The following is a 19,624-nucleotide window of genomic DNA, read 5'->3' as shown; positions in this document are numbered from 1 at the left end:
TTTCTAACACATCACCTTCTGTGTTTTTGCCTCTTTACTGTCAGCCCTCTCACTTGTTCTCTTCCCTGTCTCTGTGCTTGATAAACAATAGCCTCTCTAGGAAGATTTGCTGAAGAAGAGAAGAGACCAGCTATATTTTCGCAGTATGTCCAATAATAATTGTCTTGCCTTAAAAAATGGCCAGGGTCAAATTACTTGTGGTCCTTTCTGAGTGAACTCTTTCCCTGGAAGGGTGAGCCTTGCAGATTGGTGTGACCCGGCCCATGCTCTTCACAGAGTAGCTGTACAGCGTCACTCTATTCTGACTCCCTTGGGAAAGGGCAGGACAACAGGGCCACATACTTGGTGTTGGGCTGGTTTTAACAAATGGTAGAATCTGAAAATCCCAGACTCCACCCACTGCAGAGGCCAGAAGTAAGCTGAAACTGCGTGTGGAATGCACAAGTCTCTATATGCAGCTCAGAATAGTGAGTTGTCTATATTGGGCACGTCCGAGCAGCGCAGCTGGGAATAGCATCAAAGGCTGTTTTGTTTGGGTGAGTGCTCACTGTACAAAGCACAGTAGGGATTGGAAATGTGTTTATTTGTGACAAAATGAAAAACTATTTAACAAGTATCTCTGTCATTTGAATCTGAGACTGTTCACACACAGTAACCAGTGCGTTACCTTGATTTTTTTTTTTTCCTTTAGGCAAAGACAGGCATCCTCCACCTGCAGAGCCGAAAACATGCCCCATTAAGCACCCAAGGCTCTGTCAGGCTCATTCTGCAATGATTGTCTAAAAACTGCCACTCATTAGCCACACACACACACACACAAAAAAAAAATTTTTTTTTAAAGCAAATTGGTAAATGTATGGCTTCCAGCAGAAATTTGTCTGGCTGAGCTAAGTGAAGACAGGGAGCAAGCAAGAGTCTAAGGAACACATCTGAGTTCTGACCCAGTTGGGTACCATAAACCAGAAATGGAGTGTCTTGAGTTTTGTCATGAAACCCATAAGGCAATCAATCATTTGGCCAGAGGTGACACACAACAAAGACAGCACAAAAGACAAAGTGACACGTGACAACACAAACACAAAGCAAGGGAGACAAACCTGGGACGTGAGAAGGACAGAAAGTGTAGGGGAAACAGCCACTGGCCACTTGCTGCCAACTGGTTCCCCCTCAGACTGCACACAGTTTGCTTACATTTTAGCTTTTGCATCACAGTCCCTAAAGGGTTATGACACACATTTAAGGAGCGTCAACAGACAATGATCCATCTCCCTAAAGATAACCCTGCCCTACTTCAGTAGGTTCGGCACTTCAGAAATTTGGCTCAGAGTTCTCCTTTAAGGACATGCTCTGATACAAAGCTCATTGATATCCACCCAACTGCTCCCCAAATCTGCTAAAATGTGTGTGCTGTTGAGTGTACCCTAGTGCATTGTCCACGATGTGGAGTATCCTTGCTTCCACACATCCAAGTATCCTAGAAACATCATTTATTAGCCAAAATACTAACACTGGTCTCTGCAAAAACAGCTGGACAGGTCATATGGGAGAGACATCAATTACAGCCCCGTACCAGCAGCAGTCCGACCGCCATCTGTTACCATCAGGAGCCTGCATGGCCCTTCAGTGTTGCACGAATGCTGTACTGAGCAAAGTGAAGCAAGCTCTAGGAGCAGTTCTGAGACCCTTCCTTGGTGCTCTCGTGTTTCTCATTGGTCCTAGAAGATGGTCAGGGTGGGCATGTGCCATCAGAGCCAGGGCCTCACTACCTAGGATCACACGCCTTCTCACCCACACAGGAAGAAGAATAACATTGACTCTACCTTGCTCATAAGAAGGACATCAAGATTAGATAGATGATAAGTAGATGATAGACAATAGATGATATATAGACCAACAGAGAGATGATAGGTAGGTAGATAGACAGAAGGCAGATGATAGGTAGGTAGAATATGTGTGTGTGTGTGTGTGTGTGTGTATTAACTGATTGGTTGATTGATTGATTGATTGAACGATCGATAAAGGGTAGGTAGATAATTAGGTATAGACCGATAGATAGATAGATAGATAGATAGATAGATAGATAGATAGATAGATAGTTCGTTATTACTTCCAAGATGCAGAGTAATATTACTAAAGCCCCAAACCTACCTAGTCTTGTTCTTTGCTGCTCATGACTCTGAGCCTGACCTATATACAAGCCCCCCCCATTTCCAGTGCTTCCTTTTGTAATGACAGCAGCTAGACAGCACAATCCAGAAGAACCCCACAGATCACAGGCCCTGAATATTGCATCAGTGTTTGAAAGTGGTGATAATACACCTCTGGAGTGGTCTCCTCGCCTCCCAAGAGTTCGAGCATTCATTAGTTTGGTACAATGCAGTAGGTAGCTGTTTGGTGCCAAGTGACATGACACGGGCTTTAATTGTGATGGACAATATGCAAAGTGTCTGAGCTCATAAACTTAGCTGGCTTCTGGTTCATAACTTCAAAACCACACTGCTAGGTGTATGGTTATCAGCCCTCCAGGTAACAGCAGGCAAGTGGTGAGAGGCAAGCCGGGGAAGGGGGCAGGGCCAGCCCACATCATAGGAGACTATGGTATGGATTTTTGCTTTTATCTCAAGAGTTGGTAGAGGCCTTAGACTTCATGAAGGGGCAGAGGGGGCGTGGTGACGTGGCATGCATAGAAACGTGATTTGGTATTTAGGAGATGCCAATTCCTTTGGGTTGGAAACATTTCTTCACTAGCAAGCTTTTCTTCTGCTCATTCTTTCATATTTTCTAATGATCTATGTGACGTGAAGCACCTGAGATGCATGTGAGTGAGAACCCTCAATTCTAGAGGAACATTCCTTTCCCTTGGGAGATGTCTAAGGCACTGGGCTCTCTAGAATGCTAGGTGGGATTGTTCTGAGGGGAACCTCGAGCAAGGGGGCTCAGGACTGTGTTAGCCTGTCCCCAGGTGGTTCTTACTATCAGATAAGGCCACAGGCTGAGTGAAGTCAAGGGTCCCAGCCAGCAACACCAGCATGGCCGGGGAGAGGGTTAGGGATGCAGATTCTTAGGCCTGGCATTATACAAATTGAACCAGAAAGCCTGAGGCTGGCACTAGCATGTCTTGTCCAGTCTCCCAGGGCTGTCGGCTGTGAGGCCCATCTGTTTCAGGCAGGAGAATCTGGACCTGGATTTCCATCTGGATCTCCTTTGGCCCTGGGGTCCATCTCCCAAAGAAAAGAAGGTTTTAGACGGAACACCAAATGTAGTTCAGATACGAAGAGCTGACACATAAATCCTGACACATGACTAACAAAAGCTGTATGCTAAAGTTTTAAAGATAATTGTTATGAATAGAACTAAGCTGTAATTGTAGAACATGCCAAAAATACAGAAGAAATTAGAGGCCTGTGACAGTTTCTTCAGCCAGAGATACTAGTGCTTATGTTCCAAAATTTGGGGTGAGGGAACTATTTTGGTCCATTTCACTTACAAATGGGGACTATGCCTGTATCTGGGTTGGCAGACTACTCCTCCCCAATAATATGCAGAGGTGGATTCTCACGTCACTGGGGTTACTTTGATCACGTTGGTTAATGTTTATATAATATACAGTTACATGTTTGAACTGTCATTTATTTACCCTTATCCCTATATTGAATGTTTTTGCCTTTTCTCAACTTGTAATATTATTGCTTTGGTTAATCTCTCTGTGTTTCTGCCTCTCTCTGTCTCTCTCCCACTCTCAGAGATCTCTGTCTCTACCTATGCACACCCACATGCACACACGCATGTGTCTATCTAAGTCTTTGTCTTCAGAGCTGCCTAAGAGAATGCTGGAAATACAATCACTGGCTCTACTCAGGCCTTTAATAAGCTATCAACTGTGTTTCCTCAGGCATACTGTAATTGCCACAAACACCGGTACGATATTAGGGACCTTGCCTTGGGTAATAGCGAGCCCCTCTCCTGCGTTGGCACAAGGCAGCAAAAGCAGCTGTGTCCAGCTAGTGATGGCAGATGAGACGTAGCTTGGGTTGTACATACTTAAGGGAGACTCAGACACAAGGAAGAGAAGGGTAAAGGGCCCAGGGATGCAGACCTTGGGCCTGGAGTCAAGGGAATGACAGTGATGCTCTTGAACAAGTCTCTTCAAAATGCATCGCTGGGAGACACTTGGGGCCTGGAGGAAGATAGTGAACCGGTCACTACTTTAGAAGTCTGTAGGTCATGGCTTCTGGAGGCTGAGAGGTGGGCCTGTCAGGAGTGAGTGGGGAGTCAGCCAGTGAGCTCATGAACGCCTGAGGTCCCCTCTTCCTCCGTGATGCTACTGATCCATCCTTTCTTTGCCTTCATCTGACAACATCCCATTGCTTACTTGTTCCTGGACACACTCCTGGATGCAAGATGCTGAACATGGAGAGAGAGACAGAGACAGAGGCAGAGACAGAGAGAGACACAGAGAGGCAGACACACAGAGACAGAGAGAGAGAGAGAGAGAGAGAGAGAGAGAGAGAGAGAGAGAGAGAGAGAGAGAGAGAGAGAGGAGGGGGAGCCTAAAAATAGAATTCCAATCCTCATTACAGGAGGGAAAAAAGGAGTGGAAAATGGTGAGCTTATTCGCTATGTATTCACAGCCACACCCACTTGCCCATGATATCTTTAGTAGAAGCTTCCTCTAAGAGGACATTCGGCTGTCAAAGGCCCCTCCTTAAGCCAGTCGGCTTATGTTAGCGTCATCAATTGGTAAGTCTTTGTTATGTGTATTTAATATACAATAAAAAATAAAATGTGTTCCTTGGTGTAAGGGGAAACCTAGATCTCCTTGGATACTCCAACAGACTGCCCATGTGCCAGATATGGGTCCTTGGACAAGGTATTGAAGCTCATAGTTCATGTGCCCTCATCTGTATAATGGAAGGAACTAGAACAGTACTGCATCGCAGGCTTATACATCTTTAATGGACCCAAATATGAAATGTAGCTAGCATAATAGGAAGTATGCTTAAATGTTTACGATATTAACCCAGGCAGGCCCCACAGAGGCAGGTTTGGGCTTCAGTGGTCACAGTGGGGTTTCTACTTGCATTTAGTGAGGAGAGAGCACAAGGGCTGCTGCTCACAACACACAGCCCAGCCCCTCACAATAAAGGCTGAGCTGGCACGAATGTCAACAGTCCAGGGTTTAAGTAAAACATGCAGAGAAATGTGCTTCATTTCTAAAACATATTGGTAAGGCTAGGTCAGGTGGAGGTTTCTGTCGGCACCCAGTGTGTGTGAGGTCAGTGGCTGATGATCCAGAGGATGGAAAGGGCTGGGAAGCCTTCCTGGAGATGTTCACAGAAAGCCCCATGGAGGGTTTCCTCGGGGGTCACCAAGAGATTGGTGTAACCATTGCTCTGTGGTAAGAGGGTAACTCAGGGTTACCCTCTGAAGCTATCATTCCCCAGGGAGCTAACACTCTGTTCCCATAAAAAGGGCTCATTGAAGGACAGTGTGTGGTTCCTGCCTGTGGCTGAATGCATCTTGTGTTTGGGTAAATGCTCTGGAAACTGCCTGAAAAAGACGTCACTGTCATGAATAGAATTTTTTCTTAATGCTGGTTATAAGTAATGATACACTCACAAGAAGAAAAAAAAAAGAGTTAATCTTGTATTCAACTGTCAATGCAACCACAAGGAGGAGGAGACACTCTTCCACACACTTGCCATATAAAGGGTTATTTACTCTGATTCTCAACTGGTATAATCAGGCACTTTGCCTAGAACACACTGCAGAATTGCCTCTTGCATCAAAAGGTCTGTGTTCATTTACTAGCAACCAAGGTTTGAAGAAAGATCTCCAAGTTTTTACCTTTATGCTAAAACTGGAAACACTTGTGAGAGATACCAGACTTCCATCAAGCCCTTCAAGGGATAGCTGAATGTCAGGACCAGGTCAGGGAAAGGAGCCATTAGGAGGCATGGTCCCAGTCCTTAGAAGCAGGAATGTAGGGGCAGTGATGTTTTAGAATGAGTGTGAGATCCGACCACATGTGGGACACTGTTGTTCCTCTTTCTCTAGACTTCTCCAGGCTTCCTCCATGTGCCAGGATATTTTGTTCAGTGGCTGCTATCGCAAGAAATTCCGTTAGAGGTTTTCAGGGAGAACCAAAGGTGACCCAGACCCAGGCACGGGGCATTTCCTGAGCTCTTGGTATAATGGAGTGTGAGAGCCGTCACTGATTCCACTCATACAAGGAAGTACAATGAAGAATGACACTTCGGAGGGTGGAGTGCTCCTCCAGAGGGAAGTTTGCCAACATTTTTCCTGGCAAAGATGGCATTTGAGTTAGAATTTGATTGTTGGCGCATTTAAACGGCACAGTAATAGTCTAAAGGAAAGTGCAAGCCAGAAGAGTGATTTTCTAGGATTGGACTGTAGGGAGGCAGGGGATAAGATGTAGTGGATATTGTGAGGGAGCAGTGAAAGCTCACGAGCTTGGGCACGTGCCTTGGCGTGGAGAAGAGCGGTATTTTCTGGGTTTTTATTTGTTTGATTATTTGTTGGTTTTTCCAAGACTGTGTTTCTCTGTGTAGCCTTGGCTGTCCTAGACTCACTTTGTAGGCCAGGCTGGCCTTGAACTCACAGCGATCTGCTTGCCTCTCTCTCCCAAGTGCTGGGATTAAAGGCTTGTGCCACCACCACCTGGCTTGACATTTTCTGAACACGGAAAAGGAGATGGGGAGGTTGCGGGCGCAGCTGGGCTGACCACAGTGACAGTGAGGGCTAACATTTGAGGTGGGCAGGAACCATGGGAAGAGGCAGAGATAGTGTTTGAGATAATTTATTTGGGGACATGGCTGCAGGATAGGGCAGCAGAGAACAGTATCCCAGAGTTTGGGGGCTCCAAACAGATGTTTTCCACTCTACTCTTGACTCCGCTGCTGATACAACGTGTGTGCCCTTCAGCAAATGATGTTACCTCTCAGCGCCTCAGTATTTTCATTCAGAAAATTGGCATAAACATCCCAGCCCTCACAACCCTGTGCTGCAAGTTAAATGAGAAAGTGCGCTTGGCTGCATTCTGAGTGTTGTCTGGCACAGTGTAAGTTCCTGTGCGTGACCAAAAAACTCTGGTTGCTATTTCTTATCAAAGGTAGCCAGGTGAAATGGTGAGTGGGTTTGTGACCTAAGCTGAAATGATGTGGCACGAAACGGAAACTCACACAGGGAAAGGACTGGAATCTTGGAGGGGTTCTGCTCTGATCCCGGGCCAGGTCTCAGTACCCAGGGTGAAATTCTAGAATCACTAATGTCTTAGCTCATCTAGCCTTCTGTGTCCTCCTTGCTTTCTGGCTCCTAAAGTATTGATTTTACTGTCTGTCTGGCATTAGCTGCATTAAAGTACTCCCAAGGCATCACAACCTCCCACTTCTATTAATGCAAAGACCTGGGACCAAAAACCGTGATCCCAAAGGAGGTCGGTCATCCAAGGCTATTAAAAGCAAAAGGGGCATTAAGATGGGCTGGGGCACTAACAAAATGCATATCTGAGATGCTTTGTTTTTTAAGAAAAACAGGTAACATTTGGCCTTTAGTTAAGGGGGTTTAGTTACATTGTGGGATTTCGGGGGAGTAGTGAGGGGATGAGAGGAAATGGAAGAATCCTGAAGAGAGGCAGCCTGCTTCTTGCCTTCTGACCCTCTCACCTCGGAGCTTGCTGAGCCACAACTGGATGTTCTGCACTTCTCTCTTAAACTGCCTGGGCTCAGCTTGTTGCAGTTCCATAAATATATAACAATATAGATAAGGCTTTTAGGTACTGGGCAGTTTAAAAGAAAATAGATATGAGCTTATCCCTTTGAGATTAAAGAATCAGCTGGGTTTAAAGGTTTAGTCTGCGGGAGGCCAGCCCAGAATGAGGTTCAGAGGCCTGAAATAATTGGATACAGCTTTGACTTTGAACACCACAAGGAGCCTCTGTGTGTGTTGTGTGTGTGTGTGTGTGTGTGTGTGTGTGTGTGTGTGTGTGTGTCTGAGTCTGTGTGTGTGTGTCTGAGTCTGTGTGTGTCTGTTTGTCTCTGTGTGTGTGTTTGTGTGTGTGTGTGTGTGTGTGTGTGTGTGTGTGTGTGCACATTGCTGGATGCCCTGTGCTGACTGGATGTTCTTGGGATTGCTACACATGAATGTGTCCTATTGTTCCAGGCACATGCTAGCCTTAAGAAATAGCACAAAGCAGGCCCATCCCTATTCAGCCAGAGCCCCCTCCATCACTCAAACGGTCTCTTCCAGTCACATGCCTCAGGCCTCTACAGACAGTGCACAGCTGCCTCAAGTCGGCTGCCTAGGATCAGCTGCGGTCCCCACACTCTGCTGCCTCCAGAGCTTCCACTGGGAAACTCAGAAGAGCTGAGAACCAAGCACTATGTTCTCTCGGGAACTGTGGCTGGAAAACGAGAGAAAATGTGCCGTGGTCCGGAAGGCCAAGCCTGGCAGGAAGCGCCAAGAGCTGCTGGCCATCGCGTTTGGGGTGAAGGTGGGATTCAAAGGTGGCTTTCTGTGGTCTCCTCTCAAGCTCTTTACCTGTTCACAGATCTCCTCACTGGTCCGAAGAGCTGCCCTCACACACAACGACAACCACTTCAACTACGAGAAGACACACAACTTCAAGGTAAGTCTGCATCCTTTCTGCTGCCGTGAGGTGGAGGGGGTGGGGGTGAGAGAGAATGCTGGATGAATTCCATTTGGTGTCTGGTCTGAAAGGCAGGAGGCAGCAAGTTCCTTTGTTTTTCCACATAACCCCACTGCCTGTGTCAAACTAGAGGCCAGAGAAAGCAGCTGGCTCTGAGACCTTGCCCTTAATACCTGCAAATGTATTTATTGACTTGGTTCCGGGGAGCCAGGCCCACTTCCTCTTCATCCGTCCATGCCCAGTCAGTGGCGTTTAGGAACACTCTATGCAAAACCTAGCAGTACTTTTCCACCCAGAAGTGGGGTCACTGCTGTCTATGAGGGAGTGCAAACAGTTGTCCAGTTCCTGTTTGCTGTGTTGTCTTTTGTTTTCGGTGATTCTAAAGAGCTTGTTACTGTGTGGACAGCTGCTGATCTCAGGAAGAGAGAAGCCACTCACTCACTAGCTTCTGTGTGTGCTTTGGAGTCAGGGATACCTCGCAGCCAGGCCAGGATTGACCTTGCTCTCCAGACTAAACAAAAAGATAGGGAGGCCTGCTGGGAGTTTAAGTGGTTTTCCCTATAAACTAGCTTCCTTTTAGACCAACTCTGGGTGCGAGCTGCCCCCAGAAAACCAGGGCCTGTTTCATTTGCCCTTTTATGTCATCCAAGAAGTGTTCCTAGGGGAAGCCAATGACAAATTGCCCAGCATGGGAAACTGCTGCGGGAGAGAAAGGACAGGGCCCTATTAGAGACTTACCTCAGCAGCTGGGTGTTGATACCTGAAGCTGGGCAGTTTTCAGATGCAGAATTCAGGGAAAAGGATGAGCAGGGAATCAAACTGTGCCCTCTGCTGTTGGATTCTGCCTCCCCTTCCCCCTGCCCCCCCCCCACAAGGGCCCCATCCCCCAGGCCTCTGACTCGGGGAATGAGATTGAACAGCCAGGGACAAGGAAACCATTTCTGCCATTTCTGCAGCTGGTGATGAAGGGTCAGCCCTTCCTGAGGATGCATGTGCATGCGTATATTTTCTTTCTTTCTTTTTAATTTTATTAATTTATTCAGATTACAACTCAATTGTTATCCCGCCACTTGTATCCTACTGGTCTTCCCTTCCTCCCTCCCACTTTCACCCTATTCCCCTCCCCTAGGTCTATGACTGAGGAGGACCTCCTCTCCCACTATACGGTCATAGGCTAGCAAGTCTCATCTTGGTAGCCTGCTTATTCTTTCTTTGAGTGCCAGCAGGCCTCCCACCGAGGGGAGGTGGTCAAATATGAGGCACCAGAGTTCATGTCAGAGTCAGTTCCCAAATACATCTGTACATTTTCTATCTCTTTGTGTCTTGTTTCTGGAAAGCATGCAGCTCAGGCCTTTGCCTGCTATCCTTGGATTTAGTGATGAGGTGGAGAGCTCTGTTCTTGGGGTCTCTTCCATCTCAATCTCCCATTACTTAATAGCAGCAGGTCCGATTCATAGCATGAAATGTCCACATTTATTTCCTCCTCCTAGTTTTCTATTTTAACCTCTGTGATCTTTTCTTTCCTTAAGACAGTGTTTTCATGGCTTTTGGCAGAAACTCCCTGCTTTGGGCGTCCTGTACATGCACTGCCAGGATGGGTCTTGCTAGACTTGCAAATCGCTTTCCTTCCTCTCGAAAATTCCAGTGATCTTGCTCCGAAGATACAGTGTGATTACATTAGCACTCAATCGCTTCTTGGTGGACACACCCCAAGAGCTAAAAAGATGTGTACGTAGGTAAAACCAATGCTAGTCTGTTTGAACTTAGATCTCTGAATGGGAAATTAATTTTTAGACAGTTTGAAAAAAAAGATTGAATTTTATTTTCTAACTTAGTTCCCCAGATCTATTGGAAGAAGAAGGCACTCAGTATACCATAGAGAGAGTTTAAAAAGAAGAAGAAGAATATATGTGTTGTCCCAGGCTGATCCATGGGACAGACAAGAACATGCCTCTTCTGTGACTCACGCAGACATCTTTGAAACCTAAAGGACCCTAGAGTGGCTGCAGCCATTGTTTGTGGTTTTTCTTTGCCTCTGCCCTTCAGAATGCGTGGCTGAGGCTGGAGGAGGCATTCACCGTGTTGTTACTCATTCTTTCCACCCTAAGTCCCTCATGCTTTTCTTACCCTCCAGTGACTACAAGCAGAAACTTAACATGATCTTTTGGGAGCATATTCTAAAAATAGGTCTGTGACGTAAATACAGCCAATGGGGCTTTTAGTATAAGTCACTAACTAAAGCAAGCAGACTTTTACCAAGGGCCCACTAGCTACTTCTAATTTGTGTTTTGTATCTTAATTTTATGTCAGCTTTTTATTTATGTTGGTGTCAAATAGCAAGAATGCATGTTTGTGGTTTTTGTGCTTATCAGCAAATAGCTTTTGCTTGCCTCTGTCTGAACTTTTACCTGAGGTAGGAATCTGCCATCAGAGCCTGCTGCCTCACCCTGCAGCAAGCCTCCTTTCCCAGTCAGGTCTGTTCCCAGGGTTCGGGACAGGATGGGGGCACCCTCATCCATGTGACACTCAGGAACTTTTATGGGGAATGAACAGAAACTCTCAACCCTACACAGCACTGGGAAAGTGCCTTTTTCAGATGCTCCACAGAACACAGCATCCCTGATCCCTGCTTTTCAAATATCACTGCCTAGAATTAAAAGAAAAACAATCTAGCCAAGGCTTTTGGAGTTATACCTCACTCTATGCAATAACTATATACTTTTAAAACTGTTTTCTAATGCTATTTTGGTTTACTTAAAGCTGGGGTTTTCTAGGGCTCCTTGCACCTATCACACTCAAAGACAATGGTGAATAAATAAGACTCCAATACAAATGAAAACTGTCTATAGGGCAATAGAAAAGGCCTCCACTGTTGTCTGGCTAGCAGGGGGAACTCTCTTCTGGAGATGGAATAGTTTCTTTGGGGAACCTGTGGCTAGCCTCTTCAGGTGAGCAAGCCCCAGCAGCCAGCATCTGCACTATAGCATGCCATCAGTGCATGGCAAGGCGGCTGAAGAGAAGCACTCCAGGAGCTCGTGGCTTTAGGTGTAAAATGGGAGAGCTGCAGGGTTTAAAGAATGCACGTCAATCAGCAGGTAGCTCTTCTGCTATCGCTGTGCCCACTGCTTTCTTCACAGTGAGCTCATTAAACATGAAAAATAAGATACGTGTGAACGATGTGTCACTTCTCTGTCCCTTGAGTCCTATTTATTTGATGTATACTTTTATGATTACTTCATTGTTCATCTTTTTGTGTCTCTCACTCCTTTCTGTCTGTGAGTTTGGTCTTCTCTGTGTGTATTTTTAAATTTTTATTTTATGCCCTCACTTCTTCAGGCTCTACTTTCTTTTCACCATTTTTTCTTCTTCTCTTGTTAAATATGAGTAACAGAAAATGAAGTGAAATTTAGTGATGCTATTTCCTTAAATGTAGTTACCACGTACCTGAATGCCTCTGACTTGTTTAAAAAGTCCATGAAGGATTAACAGTTTTAGGCCGGGGTTTGTGTATATTTTCCCCAGTTTTTCAAAAGTTTGTCATATATATATATGAGAACTCCAGTAAGTTTCTGCCTCTGCCATAACAAATAGCCCCAAACTTGGTAACTTAAAACAGCAGAAGTTATTTTCTCATAGTTTTAGATGCCAGAGTCTACAGCTGAGCTGTGGCACTGGCCCCTTCTGAAGACACTTCATGCCCCACCTACCTATCTATGTGGCTGGCAGTCCTTGGGGTCCCATTGGCTCATATTCCTGCCTCCATCTTCTCTGTCCTTGTAGGATTCCTTTACAGTCACCAGTCACTGGGTCTAGGGCCACGCTAGGCCAGCACAATGTCTTTCTTATTACATCTCCCAAGACTTCACCTCCTAAAGGCCACATGTGCAGTGACCAAGGGTTAAGACTCAGTCATACCTCAAGACAAAGCGCAGCCCGTTCCAAGGACTCCGCTGATAGTTTCAGGAGCCCTGGGGAGGAAGGACCTCCTCCTGAGGACACACCTATGTGCTCCACACTTGAGTTCAAGCCTGCCGTGTGAGTAGAGGCTTTCACACCATGGAACCAGCATCCTTAGGTGGCAACTGGTGTCTCCTAATGAAGGCAGCACTGCTAAAGGCCTGTGACTACTTACTTAACATCTTTTGAGGTTGTTGTTAATTTTATTTCCCTACTGATGCTTCATTGGTCTGACAGAAAGTGGAGAAATTTCCTGGTCTCTGTATTAAGTATGGTTTCACGAATAAAAGACACAGTAAGGACACTGAGGACCGGAGTCCAGCTGGATGGCCTTCCGTTTGGAGTGCTGCTTCCTGTGGAAAATGTATATGTTATTGTTAAGGATCCAGCATGACTGTTAGTTCACAGTATGACATTGTGGATAGGCAGATCTGGCTGCCTCATAGGTGTGGCCCAATGCAAAACAAGACTGTGAGGTACCATGTTAAAGTCGTAGTAGTAGGAATCTCAAGACAGGACAGCAGGACATGACTCAGCCATGCCGCCTCCAGTTGTCAGTTACCGGCACAGGGTCTGACCCTAACAAGTACTTAACTGATTTTAATTTTTTTTTTTTTTTTTTTTTTTTTTATGGAATTTGTCTGGATCTAAAGAGCACAAAATTCAAAAAGTCTATTCTAAATGACTGGCACTTTCCACCCAGAGAAATAAGCCTTTTCTGTTTTGTTTGGGACAAGAGAGTAGGCACCAGTGGTTACGATTGACACGAGGAGGCTCCTTTTGAAACTGTCCAGCAAAGAGAGCCCTTCAGCCATTTATATGCCTTTGCTCTCCCAATACAGACTGTAGGCTGGCTGGGTGCCAGGTGCCAGAAAGTGCTCAGGGAGACACAAGTGCACTCTCCTGCCAAGGGCTTCACAGCCAGGATGCTTTTGAGCACAGAGGGGACATTTGTCAATGTCTGGAGATGGGGTTTTCATCACACCAAAGTGTACCAGTGACATCCAGAGAGGCCAGGAATGTAGCCAGGACAGCCCACCGCAGAAGAGTTATTCAGCTCTCCCGTCTACTGCACTGAGGAGGGGAGGCCACGCTGCAGGGAACTGGGGGAGCCACAGGTTTTTCCTACAAGCACTGGGTCTGACCCTGCTTTACTCCTGAGATCAGGTAGACTCCAGTGTTTTCAGGGCGGTGTGGCCTTAGAACTTCAGGAGGAGAGAAATAAATATAAACCAGAGGGGAAGTTATCCCAGGAGTATCTCAGTTCAAGGAGAAGGTCTATGGAAGGCTTCATGGCCAGTGATGTTTTAGGAGCACAGCCCACTCTTTTCTATGATATCCCTCCCCTTCCAAGCCGTGCACTTGCTCTTGAATCTTGACCAGCTGCTGCAGTACCAACCTCTGTCCCTGCTTTGGTGTTTCTGGTATAAATTACTTAAGCGCTGCCTTAGAACCTTCGCTAAGGAGGGACTGAGGGCTTCCCTCAGCCAAGTAACCCCGAATCTTCAGTCTCTCAGAGACCACTGCTGGGATGATGGGTATGAAAGCTAAGCCCTAAGCAGCATTGTCAACGTCACCTGGTCTCAGAGCGTGCCCCAGCTTTACCTTGGAACCACATCTTTCACCCTATTCTGGATATTCTGGGAAATCATTGGCACCTCTGTGGGAGCCTGTCTTGGCATAGGGCTCTCTCACAGCCCCTGTGTAGCCGGCCTCACTGAGGGAGCAGAAAGTGTCTCTGTTACAGCTCGCGGAGCTCCCTTCTGCTATCTCCTTATATCTGAGAAGGTTCACTTCAAGGTCAGAATTTCATCTGCTCCTGCAGGAAGGGAAAGCCCAGAGTCTAATCTAATTTCTCACATGAGTTCATTGACACATGATTGTGGGAAATGCAGCACAGTAGAGGAACAGTCCTCCACAGAAACCTGGAGGCCCTGACTGGGCTACAGGCCTTCTGGACAACTGAGGCTAATTTGTTCCCCCTCCCACAGTGAACCTGGGACCTCCAAAACCCAGACACTTGAGTCTTTTGCCAACTCAAAGCCACTCTTTTATGTGCATTAAAAAGCCTAGAAAGTGGCTTTAGCCGTGTAGTCCTTTTCCAAGTAAAACAGAAGAATCAAGCTCCTGTTTCTAATATGAAAAATAGAATAAGCTGAGGCAAAACGGTTTTGTTCTTTTTCAGTGATCTCAATCAAGGTTGTGTTGCCCCCCCCCCCCTCCCGGAACCATTTGGCAATGTCTGGTGACATTTATGGCCCCTCCCTTGATGGATACTGTAAGCCTCTGATATGTAAACAGCCAGGGATGCTGGGGGGGGGGGTGAATCCCTGTAGTGCCCAGAACAGCCACCTCCCCAACCAAGAATTTTCTAGCCCAAAAATGTTAACAAGGGTAAAAATTTGAGGAGCCCTGATATGAACTGATAAGAAAAGAAAAATCCTCACCATTCTCACCATTGCATATCTTAAATAGCATTTGCTTACAGCTGGGTCTGGGCAAGTGGATTGTACGATTGGGCGGTGTCTCTACTGGCCCATCAAAACATTTACTTCCAAACCACTAGAGAGGCCTGTCTTCCAGAGTCCGCAAATGTGAGACAATAACATCCTGCTCATCCCAAGCGAGCCAAGTGGGGATGCCTGTCGTCTGCCTGTGACTTTCTTGACAACTCTCTTCTTCCTCTTATTTTCCTTGCGTGCCCATTCCTGGACCATTTGTCAAACATATCTTATCTCTGGTAATGCCATCTTGTTGTTTGGTGTGTTTTCTGGATTCCAGGCAAACCATACCCAGTATAATAGTCTTGGACAATCGTTCTTCCTGTCTGGGATATTTTCTTCCTGTCTGGGGTATTTTAGTTACTGCCCTCAAGTTTGCAAAACATTCTTTCCCTTTAAAAGATATTTTTGAAAACCAATAGGCTTGAGAAAATGGGAAGGGCTGATTGGGGACTTTTTAAGATACGGGGCGGGGGGCGGGTGTATGTCTTTCAGTGAGATGGAAGGTGTCAGACACCCAAACATCACGACTTCGAGCACGCCTTCAGCACACGCTGGAGTCTGTTCTCTCCTTGGGTTCCAAAAGAAAACAGAGTAACACACCAGCCACTAAAATAAACAGTGGCCCATCCTCAAAAGGAAATCGGGCAGTGGGCCTAAAATAATGTTTGTCTAACTCACATTCCCCCTCATTCGTTCGGATTTTGTTTTACTTGTGTGGAACTAGGCAGGGACGGAAAGTCATTTGTTCCTTGTGGGGTCTGCCTGCGTTTGTTTGACCATAGGATTCATGTTAGGAAAAGATGTGGGTGAAATGAGGGTGTGGTGGATGAGCACTGTGTGCACTTTTGATGGGCTGGGTGGCTTGGTAGGCTGCTGGCAAAAGTGAAGCTTGGAATTGTGGGAAGAGCAGCCCTTCATTTCTGGAAGTGCAGCTTTGTAGTTGGGGCTCCCATCTGTGTGCCGTACACACCGACGCTACTTTCCTAACCATTGATCCTTGCCTTTTGACTTTTGCGGAGGTTCCTGATACATGGATACACTTCAGGTAACTTTGTATCATCCTTCTATGTCCCCAAAAGAAAAGAGTGTGTTTCCACACCCAAGCCCACCTCCCTAGGCCTCCCATTACTCTGTCTCATCTTGGAATGCCGCTCTGTGCTCCCCAGTCAAAAACAGTGCTCCCTCCCACTCACTGGCGAACTTCTATCTGTCTGTCAAAACCCTGTACATTCAGTTCCCTCTTCTTTCTTGCAAGAATTGGTTATTCCCTCCATTATCCCAGCATCGAGCATCTTAGTATTCAAATACATCACCTGACAAGTAATCATTTTGGTTGCCTCTCTTTATCCTCATAGTCCTTGGCTACCGTGTGTGCCTGCTTCTCTGACGTCTCTCAACTTTGTATATACAAGGATGGGGCCAGGTTCCAAGCAGCAATCTGCATGTAAACTAAAGCCGAAATGATAAGGCAGTGGGAAGGTCACAAGTGAATGTGATAGACTGCCTTTCATTGCTCTGTCACACCTCTCCTCCCCCTGCACTAAGTGAGCAGCGTGCCATTGTGAGGTGCGCAGTCACTGCTGTATGCCAGATGTGTCGTACACGGTGTACTGCCAGTGGTGGTATTCTTTCGTGTTTGCTCATACTAATAGTTAGCAGGCAGTTCTTGTAAACACTCTGTGTGACTGTGTGTTTTTTGAAAAGGGTGTGTTCTTTGAGTTGTTGGACACACAGTCCCTTTCCTATAACAGGATCTATTTATCAGTTTTAGTGAATGCATTATTTGGTGGCGTTACCTGTCAGCTTTTCCTTATAAATTGCTTTCGAGTTTTGAAATTGTGTTGTCAGATACATGAAACCTCGAAGTAGTTATATCTCTCTGGTAAGATTTACTAATTGCGAGACTGTTACTTGGCATGCCAATAGGTGCATCTGAGTTATTGGCCTCACTTGGCTAGCTAGCATTTGGGAGCTGCATCTTTTTGGTTCCAATATCATCCCTCTGGCATTGTGTGTTTCTTGTAAATATTTGTTAAATACCATCTGCAAATCTTTTTTTTCAGTCATTAGAAAACTATTACTATTTTACATATGCTCACTGCTTTCTTTTCTTACTTTTTATTGGCTTGATCAAATCTGTGTGTTGTTTTTCCCTTATATTTTTCCTAATTTATAGACTCTATACCTTTTCTCTATGTACTCAAAAAACCCAACCCAACCCAACCAACCAACCAACCAACCAACCAACCAATGTCTCTAAGTACTTAAAGCATTCTTCAGTTAATGAGTAGCTCTTCTTACATCTCCCGACTGTAAGAATCACAGAATGCCGCAACCTCCTCCCACATTCAATCCTTTTCATTTCTCACCCTATTCTTTAATCACTCAAATTAGTCCTTTTAGTGTTAATGTTTCATGCAGACAGAACTGTGGGGGTTGGCCCATTTCTTTTGCTCACTCACCACAGCATCTTGGCTAGTTCTTTTTTCTCTGGTCCCTGCCACTCTTGGAAGCATATCCTTCATTTCTTTGCATGAGGATCAAAAGTACTTACTGTGTATCGGAAAATATCATTTTACCCTTCTCCATAATCAAGTGGGTATGAAAATTAGGCTCACACTGTGATAGAGTTATTCTATGATCTGTAATCTCATTTTTGCTGGTGACTAAGTCTGTCTTCGTCCTAATTGCATCATTTTCCAGGTAACTGCTTCTGTGGCTGCTACACCTTCAGGTCTCAGGTCTGAGCAGCATTGCAGTTATATGTGTTGAGATTGGTTTTTATTTACTTTGTCTGGGACTCATTTCACTTTTCTTAATCTGATGCTTTTGTGCCTTTTACTAAATCTGGAAAATCTTACATTTTCTTCTTCAGTATTGCACTCATCCATTCCCAATACCCCATCTTTTCTTGGCTTCTCAGGGTCACCATGCCTTTGCATAGAGTTCCCTGTTGTGCGTCCACAGTGACTTACTGTATCAATCCCATTGACAGTTCAATGTGCTCCACTGTCTTCCACTTTTAAAAACATGGTCTCTTGAGCTCACAACATCCCTGTACGTCCTCTTTCCCTGAGTGACATCATAGCAAAGATTCTTCCTGAACTACTGGGGACCCAAACTAAGGCCTCGTGCTTACTGGACAAGTATATAGTGCCACCCTACATCCTGAGACCTCTTTTCATACTTTAGCTCTTGCCGTGGTTTGGGTTTTTATTATAATTTTCTTTATTCTTGACAAATTTATGTATGCACAAAAAAATAAGATTATAAAAACCACTTACTAAGGAGGTATTGCAGCTAATAATTGTTGGGAGTAGGAGAGTCATGACCTTTAAGAGTGTGGCCACTGGTAGACATCCCATACTCCAGTGATGAGTGGCCCAGTACCCATGCACATATGGGCAGAACGACTTGGATGCCATGGGTTTTCTTTCTGCTTTTAGAGACAGTTCTTGCTCTTGCCCAGACAAGCCTGGAACTTTCAATTCTCCTCCTTCATCCCACATGAGCCACCAGCTCTGGCTCCAAAGAGACTTGTTCCTGACAAGGTCTCCAGTGACTTCCCTGTGCCTAGGTTGACATCTCTGTCACCCAGGCTCAACGCAGGTTCAGAATAATCCTCCAGGAACACCTTGTTGAGCCCACTCCAATCCAAATCTATGGCACAAAGAAAGCCTGAGAGCCCCCTGTGGCTCTCCTTGTCCTCCCTTCCCCTTCATCTCCCATCACTCCCCTCTTTCTCTCTCCTCTAGCCACATCAGTCTTGAGTAGCCCAGCTGCACCAGGCTCTTTTATTCCTACAAAGACTATATGATTCCTTCTGCCCAGTATGTTTCCTGCCTTTCCTCTACAAAGCCAGCTGTCATTCACCTCTGACTGTGCCCAGCCCCCACCTTTCTTCTGTGGCCCCTTTCATACTATATTTTTCTTGGATCTCATACATTATTTTACCTGACGGTACAGTTTCAGCAGTATATTAATAATCAACTTTACTGCCGAAATTAACTGGTTGTCTAGTGAAACATTAACGGTCGTTGAATTCAGAACGTGGTCCACTCTCATTTTCCTCAAGAGTGTGTTTGCTATGGAGTTCTGGGTCAGTGGGCCTAGAAACGAATTGTGGCATTTGGCCTCTGAAAATGCAAGTGCCTCGTGGATTCTCTGCACTCCTACAAGGAGTGTTGTGTCCTGTATCGGGATGCTACCCAAATAGACCCTTCTTCATTTGGCTTCCAAGGTCAGATGAGATTGGCCACATTCAGGGTAGTGAGGCCACGGACACACCTCTCCATTTAAGTGAAAACTAATTTTTGAGACTGGCGCCACCATTTTTAACGCAGAAACAATGTACTGGACAGCTCGATATGCTAAAATACCTGAAAGGCAGTTATAACTTAGTTTTCTGCATGGATCTGTGGCTGTAAGGTTCTCCTTCAGGTTGTTGCCAAGCTTTATTTTACTGTTGCCGTTCACACTTGCGTTCCTCTGAAGG

The 19,624-nt window shown here is 45.7% G+C and overlaps 1 protein-coding gene across 2 annotated transcripts in view; it reads left to right on the top strand.

The window, feature by feature from the left end:
- Nucleotides 1-19,624, top strand: part of Chn2 (chimerin 2) — a 261,200-nt gene that overhangs the window by 227,674 nt on the left and 13,902 nt on the right. For both annotated transcript variants that reach the window (XM_051152338.1, XM_051152337.1), the window contains exon 7: nt 8,570-8,647. In XM_051152338.1, coding sequence (XP_051008295.1) covers nt 8,570-8,647 — 78 coding nt within the window. The remainder of the gene's footprint in view (nt 1-8,569; nt 8,648-19,624) is intronic.

Source organism: Acomys russatus, chromosome 10, assembly GCF_903995435.1.
Source record: "Acomys russatus chromosome 10, mAcoRus1.1, whole genome shotgun sequence".
Taxonomy (NCBI): Eukaryota; Metazoa; Chordata; class Mammalia; order Rodentia; family Muridae; genus Acomys; species Acomys russatus.
Note: the sequence above shows the minus strand (reverse complement) of the source record. Positions and strands in the feature narration are given on the sequence as shown.